Here is a 12,577-nt window from a genome sequence, read left to right as displayed (position 1 = left end):
TTCTCTTGAACAACCCATGTTCTCTCATCCCTTGATGGAAATGTTTCTCAGAGGTGCTTGTAACTTAAAACCTCCCAGAAGGGCACCTACTCCAGCATGGGATATTAATTTTGTTCTAGAGAACCTCGCTCTTCCTCCTTTTGAGCCAGCTGCCTCTGCAGATTTAAAGTTTCTCTCTTAGAAAACTGCTTTCCTCTTGGCTATAACTTCAGCAAGGAGGGTTTTGGAGCTGCAGGCTTTGATGGCTGTGGAGCCTTTTATTATTTTCCATCCAGACAGAGTCTCTTTGAGAACCAACCCCTCCTTTATGCCTAAGGTGGTTTCTAGCTTGACTCTTAATCAGTCCATACACCTTCCTACCTTCTTTCCTAATCCTCGAAATAAAGGTGAAAGGATCATACATTCTCTTGATGTGCATAGACAGCTCAGGTTTTACCTGGACAGGATTAAAGACCTTTGGAATTCAGCTCAGTTATTGGGTCAGTTTTGCCCGTGTAGCTTAGGGCAAGGCTATTTCTAAGGAAACATTTCCAAGTGGATTGCACATTGCATCAACTTTTGTTATTCTTTTCATGGCAAGGTTCCTCCTCAAGGGGTTAGGACCCACTCAACTAGAGCAGCTTCCACTTCTGCAGCCTTTTTAAGGGCTGTCCCTACTAAAGATGTTTTGGAGGCTGCCACGTGGTCTTCTTTTCACACTTTCACAAAACATTATAATTTGTCTCTGTTTTCCAGAGCCAGGGCAGGGTTTTCCACTGCTGTGTTGCAGGGCATTATCTCCAACTGTTGATTCTGTTGGTTCCTACTCCCTTCTCACTGGGCTTTGGTAGTCAACCCATTTGTTAGGACTGCAACAGTGAAACATGATGAACATAGTACAGTTGTGTACACTTACCGTAAATGTAGATGTTTGAGTGTATTCACTGTTGCAGTTCTGGATGTTCATCGTGTTACACTGCTGCAGTCATTACACTTGGGTTGTCCTGCCGTCAGGCGGTCCCGCAGTCGGCCCGAGTTCCAAAGTCTTGGTCCGGCGTCGGTTGCTGTCACTTCTTTCCTGATATCAGTGCGCCAGGGGTATATAAGATGCAGCCGACGCCATTTTCTTCAGTCTTTCTTGCCGCACGGTGCCCGAAGCAAAAGCAGTTCGCAAGTGCCGGTCGGCCGACTCCTGAGATTTTCATTCCAAATCCAGAACCGAAGTCTTCTGCAAAGCTAAGTACCCCATTGGGGGAAACTTTTTCTTGCCTCAGACCGATGTCAGTAAAAGTTAATAATTGTATTTCTTGTGGGAAGCAAATACCTCATAAGGATTTCCATTCCTATTGTATCCCATGCCTAGGCCCAGACCACGACATCACAGGTTGTCGGTTTTGTGCTAAGTTTAACAAACGCACTATTAAACATCGGTTAGATTTTGCCCGACATTATTTTGGCAGAAAATTCAATTACACCATGCCGTCGGAACAAAAGACCAGGTTACACAAAAAACGGAAAGACAAGGACAGGCATCTGAGGCCCAAAACTGACGACGAAGCCTCTTCTAGGCCAGTCGCCAGTTCTCCGGTTTTCAGCGAGGCGTCTTCTCAGCCCCTGATGACCGCTTCTTTGGAACCACAGACTGCCTCTGACTCCCATGTGGAGATGGCTGGGCCTTCAGATACACCAGACTTACGGCCTACCGAGACTAACCCTTCAGAGGGCTCTGGAGTAGCTGAACAACCCGCAGCTTCAGAGGGTGTTTTCAGGCCTACTCAGTTAACCATTAAATCTTCTGCTAAATCTAAAACAAACAAACAACTTCAGCATTCACCAGGACAGGCCTCCATGCCTAAGAAACAGATGCTCAAAATGGCCGAAGACTTAATTACTCTGATCAGGGGGTCCCACCCTCCTCCTGATAAAAGGCCTAGACAGGATGCAGACTATGACTCATCCGACCAGGTGTCCATCTCTTCAGATTCATCCTCAGACCAAGGATACTCTTTACCCCCTTATGAGGATTCTGATGCTGAGGAATCAATTCCTTCAGCCTCTCCACCAGAGGACTACTCCTTTGGGGAAACCTTACATACCATGCGGGAGCATTTCCATTGGGAGGGCCAGGATTATTCAGAATCCAAGAAAAGGCTCAGAGATTTTCTTTTATTACCTCAACACAGACCCCTTGCTATTCTGCCAGTGTTAGATATTGCCGATGATGTGTATTCTGAATCCAGTTTAAATCCTGATTCTTTACCTCCTGCTCCAGTTAAGCCAGACAGATACTACAGAGTCCCTGATTCTCACAGATTCCTTTATAAAAGCCCTGTTGCTGACCCTGAAACTATTTCCCAGGGTCCCAAAGAAGTAAAGGACTCTACAGCAAAAAATCCAGTCCCCTCTGACAGAGATTCCAGAGCATTAGACAGATGGGGGAAGAAAGTATATACATCTGCAACTTTAGCAATGAGGGCCTTAAATTGTCAGTTTCACATGCTTAAATATCAGCAATATTTGATGTCTCAGTTGAAAGAAAAAATGCTTCCAAATTCAGATCTTCCTAATTATAAGGAAATGCAGGATTTACAACGGCCCAGATGGCTTATCTCACGCCAGACAAGCAAGGACAACTGACTCAATATTTCCAATTGATGGCAGCAAAAACCCAACTCCCTGCAAGAAAAATTCTGCAGGCTTTGGGTTACATGGCATCTTGCATACTACTAATTCCATATGCCAAACTGCATATGAGGAAATTACAATGGTACCTAAAGAGTGTCTGGTCTAAACACTGTCACAGTTTGGAAACAGTAATACCACTTATTCCTTGCCTTCAACAGGAGTTTCGATGGTGGGCTCAAGCCTGTCACCTCAACAAGGGACAGCCTTTCACTCAACCCACAGCCAGGCAAACACTGACAACAGATGCTTCGGATTACGCCTGGGGAGCACACATGGCAGGAAACTGTATTCAGGGCAAGTGGCCCACAGAACAAAGGCATCTTCACATCAATCAAAAAAAGATGCTAGCTGTACAAAATGCCCCTATAGCTTTCAAGGACCTTCTGCATCCAGGACAACTACTACTAAAGACAGACAACACCACAGTTATGTGGTACATAAACAGGCAAGGGGGAACTCATTCATATCCCCTCTGCAGACAAGCCATGACCTTGTGGAACACAACTATAACCTATCAAGTTCATCTGCAAGCACAATTCCTGCCAGGAGAGAAAAACACACTGGCAGACGACTTAAGCAGAAACATCATGGAGCCGCACGAGTGGAATTTACATCCACAAATGTTCAGGATGATAGCACAAAAATGGTGGAGCCCGGACATAGATCTGTTCACATCCCCGATGAATTGCCAAGCTACAGAAATTCTGCACAAGGACTTACCACCCACAAGCATGGAAAGTGGATGACCTCTCATTCAGCTGGATAAACCTACAAGTATACGCTTTCCCACCACTACCTCTCCTTTCAAAGGTACTCATAAAAGCCAGACAAGAAAAGCCAAGGATGATCCTGATTGCCCCAGACTGGCCATGCCAGCACTGGTATCCAATCTTAAAGAACTTAGCACAAGGTCCACCCATGGATTTTGCCTCAAATCCCACAACTTCTGACTCAGCAAAACAATCAAATACTTCACGGCCAGCTCAAGACTTTAAACCTGGCTGCATGGCAGATTCCTTAGTCATGCAAACAGTGCCTCTCTCCAAAGCTGTTATGGATGTCATTCTGGAGGCCAGAAGGCCTAGCACCAGGAAAGCCTATTCAGATAAATGGAAGAGATTCTGTGCCTGGAACCAGGCTCACAGCCTTGACCCTCTTGTCCCAAATATTCCTCAGATACTACAATACTTGACTGAGATGCTGGACAAAGGCCTCTCCTTTTCATCCATTAAGATCGATGCCACTGCCATCTCTGCTCATTACAACACAGATCAACCAATTTTTTCTAATCCTTTGCTAAAACAGTACCTCAGAGGGGCTAAAAACATAAGACCGCCCCGTAGAGCACCAACTCCAACTTGGGACCTCAACTTCATCTTGGAAAAATTAACTTTACCTCCTTTTGAGCCAGCTAACTCAGCAGACTTAAAATATGTCTCTTGGAAAACTGCTCTGCTCCTGGCAATAACCTCAGCACGAACAGTTTCAGAATTACAGGCACTAATGGCAGTGGAACCTTTCATCATTTTCCACCAAGACAGGGTGTCTTTAAGAACAAACCCTACTTTTATGCCAAAGGTGGTATCAAGTGTGGCTCTAAACAAACTATTCACTTGCCAACTTTTTATCCAAATCCACAGAATAAAGGGGAGAAGACTACTGCATTCCTTGGACATACACAGGCAGTTACGCTTCTACTTGGACAAAACAAAAGCTTTCAGGAAAACTGAGCAATTGTTTGTAGCATATGCTGCAGGAACACAGGGAAAAGCCATTTCAAAACAGACCACTTCAAAATGGATAGGGCATTGTATACGTTTCTGCTGTACACACCATGGGAAAACTGCACCTAACAGCATTAGGTCTCACTCCACCAGGGCAACAGCCACTTCAACTGCCTACCTCAGAGGAATACCTACCAAGGACATTTTGGAAGCAGCAACTTGGAGTTCTGTACATACCTTCACCAAGCATTACCATCTGCCTCTTTACTCCAAATCCAGAGCTGGCTTTGCCACTGCAGTACTGCAGGGCCTTATAGCCACCCCTAATGCCTTATAGTACCAGCCACCCTACCTCAGCTTTGGGATTCTACCCAAGTGTAATGACTGCGGCAGTGTAACACGATGAACATAGTACAGTTTTGTACCTACCATAAATGTAGATGTTCGAGTGTATACACTGCTGCAGTCTAGGTTACCCTCCCTCCTTCCCCTCTTTCTTGCTGGTACTTACCCAAGCCTTCTACCCTTTGCTGCTTATGGGGAGTATTTGCTGGTAACTGAAAGTTTTTGATTGCTTTTCTTATGTATGTTTTATTAGCAATTTACATTGCCTACCTTTTTGGGGGCACCTGACATCTGGGGCAAGAAAAACTGAAGAAAATGGCGTCGGCTGCATCTTCTATACCCCTGGCGCACTGATGTTAGGGAAGAAGCGACAGCAACCGACGCTGGACCAAGACTTTGGAACTCGGGCCGACTGCGGGACCGCCTGACGGCAGGATAACCCAAGTGTAATAACTGCAGCAGTGTATACACTCGAACATCTACATTTATGGTAGGTACAAAACTGTACTTTTCCCTCCCTCCTTCCCCCTTTTTGGTCCTCTCATATTCTTTTTTCCTGAGGTACAGGCTGAATTGGATATTATTTGCCAAATTGGCATTTGGCTTAACCTTTTTTCTGGGGGCTTCTGACTGTTATGGCAAGAAAGACTGAGGAAGTGACATTGGCTGCCTCCTTTTGTATCAGACGCCCTGACGTCCTTTACAACCGATGGCAACCAATGGCATTTTTACTTATTTGGTATTCTGGCTGACTGAGGGCTACCGGGAGCTGGATAACCCATTTGTTAGGACTGCAACAGTGAATACACTCGAACATCTACATTTATGGTAAGTGTACACAACTGTACTTTCATTCCATTTGATGTCTGTGTTCTGTCATTTTGCAGCAACTTTTGTTACCCTATATTCCTCCTAGGGAGCTGATATCAGGTGAGATGACTGTTAGTTGTTCCTAGAATGTGTTTGTAAAGACTTTGGCCTACCTAGCACTGGTCTTATTGAATTGACTACCTTTACTGATAGCATCTACAAGACTGAGGCTTTTTTTTTTTAAAGGTTATTCAGTATCATACTTTCAGTAGAGTATTGATCAGTTTGTTTGTGGTGTTAAGCTTTCAGCTAGTTGTGCAGTATTTATTGTAATTTATCTCTGCTTAATTATTCTGCTGTGTTTTAATGTGCTATTCAGATGTTCTTCGTGTTTCACTGTTGCGGTCTTTACATTTGGATTATCTGCTTGCAGGTAGCCCTCAGTTGGCCTGATTAACAAAGTCTTGGTCCTGCGTCGGTTGCTGTCCCTTCTTCCATGACGTCAGGTCATCAGGGGTATAAAACATGCAGCCGACGCCATTACATCAGCCTTTCTTGCCATGCGATGCCTGAAGCAGAAGCAGTTTGCAAGTGCCGGTCGTCCGACTCCTGAAATTTTCGTTTTCGAGTTTCAGAACCGAAGTCTTCAACTAAAGCTAAGTACCCCGTTGGGGAAACTTTTTCTTGCTCCTTACCGATGTCAGTAAAAGTTAATAATTGCATTACTTGTGGAAAGCAAATACCTCATAAAGATTTTCATGCGTACTGTATTCCTTGCCTAGGCCCTGACCACGACATACCTTGCTGTCGGTTTTGTGCTTTATTTAATCAGCGCACTATCCATTGTCAGTTTATTTTCGCCTCTAAATATTTCGGTTCTCGGTTTAATTATCCAGAAATGTCATCGGTTACCATCTGACTACCGGGATTCCGGAAAAACGCAAAGATAAAGACAGAGACAGGTCACCGAGGTCCAAAAACTGCCGATGACGCTTCTCCTAAGCCATTCGCCAGTTCGCCGGTACTCAGTGAGGTGCTTTTGTAGCCCCCGATACCCGCTACTTCTGATTTGCAGGCTTCTACTGAGACCCATTCTGAGTCCGGTATGCCATGAGATGCTTCAACTATGGAACCCACGGATGTCTCTACCTTGGATGGGTCCGGAGCCGCTGTGCAGGCACCGGCTTCTGAGGGCGTATTCAGGCCCACGGACTTGCATATTAAACCGATGCCTCCTTCTTTACTTGGGCCTAAATCTCGATCCATGTCTAAAAAAATGATGCCCAGGCCACATGCTCAGGCCTCGAGGCCTAAAAAACAAATGATAAGAATGGCTGAAAATCTAATAACTCTAATCAGGGGTAGCCAACCCCCCCCCCTTCTAGGAGGCCTAGGACTGAAGTTGATTATGAATCTTCTGATCAGGATTCTATTTTTTCTAACTCTTCTGATGATCTGGATTTGCCCTTACCTATCTATGAAGATTCTGATGCAGAGGACTCTATTCCCTCTGCTTCCCCTCCTGAGGATTTTTCTTTTGGGGAAACCTTACATACTCTTAAGGGAGAATTTCCACTGGGAAAGCCAGGATTTTTCTGATTCAAAAAAGAGGCTTAGGGATTTCCTTCTCCTACCTCAGCATAGGCCTTCAGCTGTTCTTCCTGTACTAGACATTGTTGATGATTTTCTCGGAGTCTAGTTTGGCCCCTGATTCCCTGCCTCCTGCTCCCAGAAAACCTGACAGATACTACAGGGTCCCTGAGTCCCACAAGTTCCTTTTCAAAAATCCTATTGCAGATCCAGAGACTATTTCACAGGGGCCCAAGGGCATTAATGCCTCTACTGCTAAAAATCCTACCCCTTCTGATAGAGACTCCAGGGCGCTGGATAGATGGGTAAGAAGGTTTACACTTCTGCAACCTTGGCCATTAGGGCTTTAAACTGCCAGTTTCATATGTTAAAATATCAGCAACATGTTATTGAACTGCTTAAACAGAAAATTATGTTGATTCCTGACTGTGTGGAAATTAAAGAATTACAGGATTTAATGCATTCTTCTGAACAAGTTGGAAAACATACTTTGCAATGTGGTTTTGATTCATTAGAGGCTTCTTGCAGGGCTGCTGTTACTGGGTCTGTAATGTGAAGGCATGCTTGGCTAAAGGAGCAATCCTTGCCTGATCATGTTAAAGCTAAATTGTTGGATGCTCCCTTAAATCAGGACCGCCTGTTTTGCAACAGTGCTGAGGAAGTTCTTAAAAAGATGGAAGATAAAGCTAAATGTATGCAAACTGTTAAAGATTTCTTACAAGTTCAGCCTCCTAGATTTAGTAGGCACTGGCCCTCTAAGAATTGGTCCTTTCCAGCCCCTTCCAGGTCTTTTCAAGCCAAACCCAGACTCAGCAAAAGCCCCAGGTTTCAGTCCCAGGGGAGACACAGGACTAAGCAGTGGGGAGCCTCCACTTTCAAATCTGGGAGTAATAAGTCTCCCCCTATGGTAAACTGTCTCAGTGACTTCCATTTAAAATTTCCAAGCACTTATCAACTGACTGCCCCTTTGGGGGGAAAGATTGCTCTTCATGCAAAGAACTGGGAACTCATTACCCAGGACAAATAGGTTTTAAATATAGTGTCCCAGGGATACAGATTTCACTTTGACACGTTGCCAACACCAAGCGGGTGGCCGGACCTACCACCCCAAATCAGTGGGCAGAGGCCAAAAAAACAAGTACTTTCTCTCTTAAGCATGGGGACTATTAAACTGATACCGGAGGAGGAAAAGGGGCAAGGTTTCTACTCGAGACTTTTCCTGGTACCCAGAAGGGACAGTTCATGGCGTCCTATCCTGGACCGGTCTACTCTAATCACCTTTTTGGAAATTCCAAAATTCAAGATGCTGACTCTTCACCAATTACTTCCTGTGCTAGGCAAAGATGCCCGGTTGGCAACACCAGATTTAAAAGAAGCATACCTGCACATCCCAACCAGGGAATCTTGCAGAAGGATACCTACACTTCAAAGCAGGCTACACACACTAACAGTTCTCTGCACTGCCCTTTGGCTTATCTATTGCGACCAGTGTATTCACAAAGTGCCATGCTCCAGTTATTGTATTTTGCAGGCAAAGAAATATTCAAATAGACCCATACCTGGACGATTGTCTAATTCAGGCAGAAAGCCAGGACATACTTTTGAATCATCTGGCCTTTGTACAAAGGATTCTAACTTGTCTGGGGTACACCATAAGTGAAAAGAAGTCACACCTGGTACCGTGTCAATAAATTATATTCCTGGGAGCAAGCTTGAATACAACTTTCCAGATGGCTTACCTCATGCCAGAAAAGCAAATTCATTTGACAACCTACTTCAAACAAGTGGCCACAAAAACCCTTCTATCTCCAAGACAAATACTGCAAGCCTTGGGGTTCATGGCCTCCTGCATTCTTCTAATTCCATATGCAAGACTGCATATGAGGAAACTACAGTGGTATCTAAAAAGCCTATGGTGTCAACATTCTCAAGACCTAGAAACAATGATTCCTTGCCTATGCCTAGAGGTCCTTTGGTGGGCAGAGGCCTGCCACCAAAATAAGGGACTACCTTTCACTCCACCCCCTGCCACCCAAACCCTAACAGATGCATCAGACTATGCATGGGGGGCTCACCTGGCAGGGAAGTGCATTCAGGGCAAATGGAACCCAAGTCAAATGCACCTGCATATCTATCAAAAAAAAATGTTAGCTGTACAGAATGCTCAGATAGCCTTCAAGGGCCACATTCTTCCAGGACAACTAATGGTAAAGATGGACAACACCAGTGTTATGTGGTACATAAACAAGCAGGGGGGTGCACATTCTTAGCCCCTCTGCAGACTAGCCATGGCATTGTGGAACACAGCCTTGAGCTACCAAGTGCACCTATAAGCTCAATTCCTGCCAGGAAAATTAAATACACTGGCAGACGGACTAAGCAGAAACCTCAGGGACCCACATGAGTGGAAACTGGAACCAAGGATTTTCAACATGTTGACAAGCAAATGGGGGAGCCCAGATATAGACCTGTTTGCCTCTCCCTAGAACTACCAATTGGACAAATTGCGCACAAGGACTCCCCACAAACAAGCCTGGAAAGTGGATGCTCTGTCTTACAGCTGGAAAAACCTATCAGTCTATGCCTTCCCCCCTCTGCCTCTGCTCTCCAAAAATCAAACAGGACAAACCAAGGATGATTTTGATTGCTCCAGATTGGCCGAGCCAACACTGATACCCCCTTCGGCGCAGTGTGTCACGGTCATCTCCATGGCACCTGTCTTAGATTCCTTCCCTGCTGTCTCAGCAGGAGATCCAGATTCTGCACCCTCAGCTTCTAACACTGAGCCTAGCAGCCTGGCTAATTACCTAACCTCTCCTTTACCATCCCTCAGTAAACAAGTGATAGGTATCATTTTAGAGGCAAGGAGGCCTAGTACTAGAAAATCTTATGCTGAAAAATGGAAAAGATTCTGTGCCCGGAACCATTCTCAAGGCATGAGCACAGCAGCGCCCAGTTTACCTCAGATTTTAAAATACTTAACTGAGATGCTTCACAAGGGCCTGTCTTTTTCCTCCATTAAAATCCACGCCTCAGCCATTTCAGCTCATTATAACACAGAACCTCCCCTCTTCTCTCATCCGCAGCTCAAGCAGTTCCTCAGCGGGGCCAAAAAATTGAGACCACCCAGGAGAGCTCCAATCCCAGCCTGGGACCTTAACTTTGTCTTGGAGAAACTCACTCTACCTCCCTTCGAGCCAGCTGCTATTGCAGACTTAAAATTTCTTTCCTGGAAAACAGCTTTCCTTTTAGCAATCACTTCAGCTAGAAGGGTATCTGAATTACAGGCCCTTATGGCTGTGGAGCCTTTCATCATCTTTCTTGTGGACAGGGTGTCCCTCGGAGCCAATCCATCCTTCATGCTCAAGGTGGTATCCAGTGTGGCTCTCAATCAGTCCATTCATTTGCCAACCTTCTTTCCCAATCCACAGAATAAAGGGGAATGGATACTGCATTCCTTAGATGTGCACAGACAACTTAGATTCTACTTGGACAAGACGAAACCTCAAAGGAAATCTGAACTGCTGGTGGCATTTGCGGTAGAGGGGAAGGATATTTCAAAGCAAACCATTTCTAAATGGATAAGCCACTGCATTAATTTTTGCTATAAGCACCATGGGAAACCTATCCCCCTGGGGATCAGACATCACTCCACTAGGGCTGCATCTACCTCTACAGCCTTTCTCAGAGGCGTCCCTACCAGGGACATCCTAGAAGCTGCTACTTGGAGTTCTGTACATACTTTCACCAAGCATTATCATCTGCCAATTTTCTCTAAATCCGGAGCTGGCTTTGCCACTGCAGTCCTGCAGGGCTTTATAGCGGGCCCGAATGCTTTCTGAATTCCTCCTCCCAACCATAGCTTTGGGAATCTACCTAAATGTAATGACTGCAACAGTGAAACACAAAGAACATAGTACAGTTGTGTGCACTTACCATAAATGTAGATGTTCGAGTGTATTCATTGTTGCAGTCCTGGTTACCCTCCCTCCAGCCCCTTAACTTCTTTTGGCTATACCTCTACTTTCCTTTACTATGCTTAAAAGCCTTTTTGGTGTATTTGCTTTTCTGTTGGAGGTATATCTTTGTGCTTTTATGTTTAATTGCTTCCCATTAGGGGGGCACCTGACGTCTGGGGCAAGAAAAACTGAAATAATGGCATCGGCTGCATGTTTTATACCCCCTGATGACCTGATGTCATGGAAGAAGGGACAGCAACTGACGCAGGACCCAAGACTTTGTTAATCAGGCCGACTGAGAGCTACCTACTAGCAGGTAACCCAAATGTAATGACTGCAACAGTGAATACACTCGAACATCTATTTATGGCAAGTGTACACAACTGTACTTTTTTGAGCACTTGAATAAATTTAAAGATCATGGAATAGATGTGTAAGTTAACCAATGAATTGTTATAGTTGGTATGAGCATTATTAATCAATGAATTTTTATGAACTAGAAATTGGACATGGACGATCTAGAATTGTTTGAGGTTCCTGTAAAAGATTTTACCTTTGAACAGCTTCAGTTACTGAAGGTAAGAAGCTACTGTTGTGGCATTGAAACTTAGATTGCTTTTAAGATTGTGAAACTGTTTTACCTTTTGCTTGAACATGTGTATTATAGCACAGGTCTTATGAAATCTCCATGTGGCTGAACCAAAATTCAGTTTTTCTGGACAAATTGTAATTTACCTGTTTTTAAAATGTTTCAAGACCCTGAAGTTTATTGTTTAGTTCTAAATAAAAGATGTTGTGTAATCCAATCTCACCTTCATTTTTACATATGGATTGTTCGGAGCTGATCCTCGGCTCCGACTCGGCCGATTTACAAGCTCGAAAACTTCTGGTTGGCTCATGTCTAAGCAGGTATCCCATAGTGCACCAATACAACCCCCTAGATCTCGTTTGCCGCATCAACGAGTTTGGTTGTGCTTATCTTGGCTCTGGCTAAGTGTTAAAATTTTTCTATTTAAAATTTGTATTACAGTTATTACGGTGTTGTAACGTGATATTATCTTAGGCAGTAGTAGTGTTTGCCCTTTTCGATGCATTCTTAGCTTAAACTTGTTATTAGTTTGGTATCCTGTGTGCCAGTTTAGAGTTCTTGTAGGCGTCATTGCTTTTTTTTCCTTATCAGGTAGTTTGTTAGTTTGTGGCATTTTTCCGGTGATAGTTAACAGGGGCTTCTGTTATTCTTTTTTTTTTCTAGACCATTATTGGCAGCTTAGTTTCCTTAATCTGAGATTGTATTTGACAGGGATCCGCTGGTTATTTGCTAAGGGTTGGAGTTCCTCCCTTAGTACGTTAGTTATTTTCTTCAAATTGTTACCATATAGTGTTATATACAGTTTTCTGTGTGTGGGCGTTTTCTGGTCTGTTTAAATTAGAAGACCCAGTTTTCTGTCCCACCGGACTAGTCCCATTTAAGTTAGAGGACCTAGT

At 44.3% G+C, this 12,577-nt stretch overlaps 1 protein-coding gene across 1 annotated transcript in view; it reads left to right on the top strand.

The window, feature by feature from the left end:
- The window catches only part of GPCPD1 (glycerophosphocholine phosphodiesterase 1), a 1,148,488-nt gene that overhangs the window by 787,868 nt on the left and 348,043 nt on the right, over positions 1-12,577 (top strand). Inside the window, exon 13 of the mRNA XM_044056397.1 lies at positions 11,593-11,670. Within this exon, the coding sequence (XP_043912332.1) occupies positions 11,593-11,670 (78 nt within the window). The remainder of the gene's footprint in view (positions 1-11,592; positions 11,671-12,577) is intronic.

The sequence above is a fragment of the Protopterus annectens genome, chromosome 1.part2 (genome assembly GCF_019279795.1).
Source record: "Protopterus annectens isolate FY-2018-M chromosome 1.part2, PAN1.0, whole genome shotgun sequence".
Taxonomy (NCBI): Eukaryota; Metazoa; Chordata; order Ceratodontiformes; family Protopteridae; genus Protopterus; species Protopterus annectens.
The sequence above is the reverse complement of the archived record's forward strand: the minus strand, read 5'-3'. Positions and strand labels throughout refer to the sequence as shown.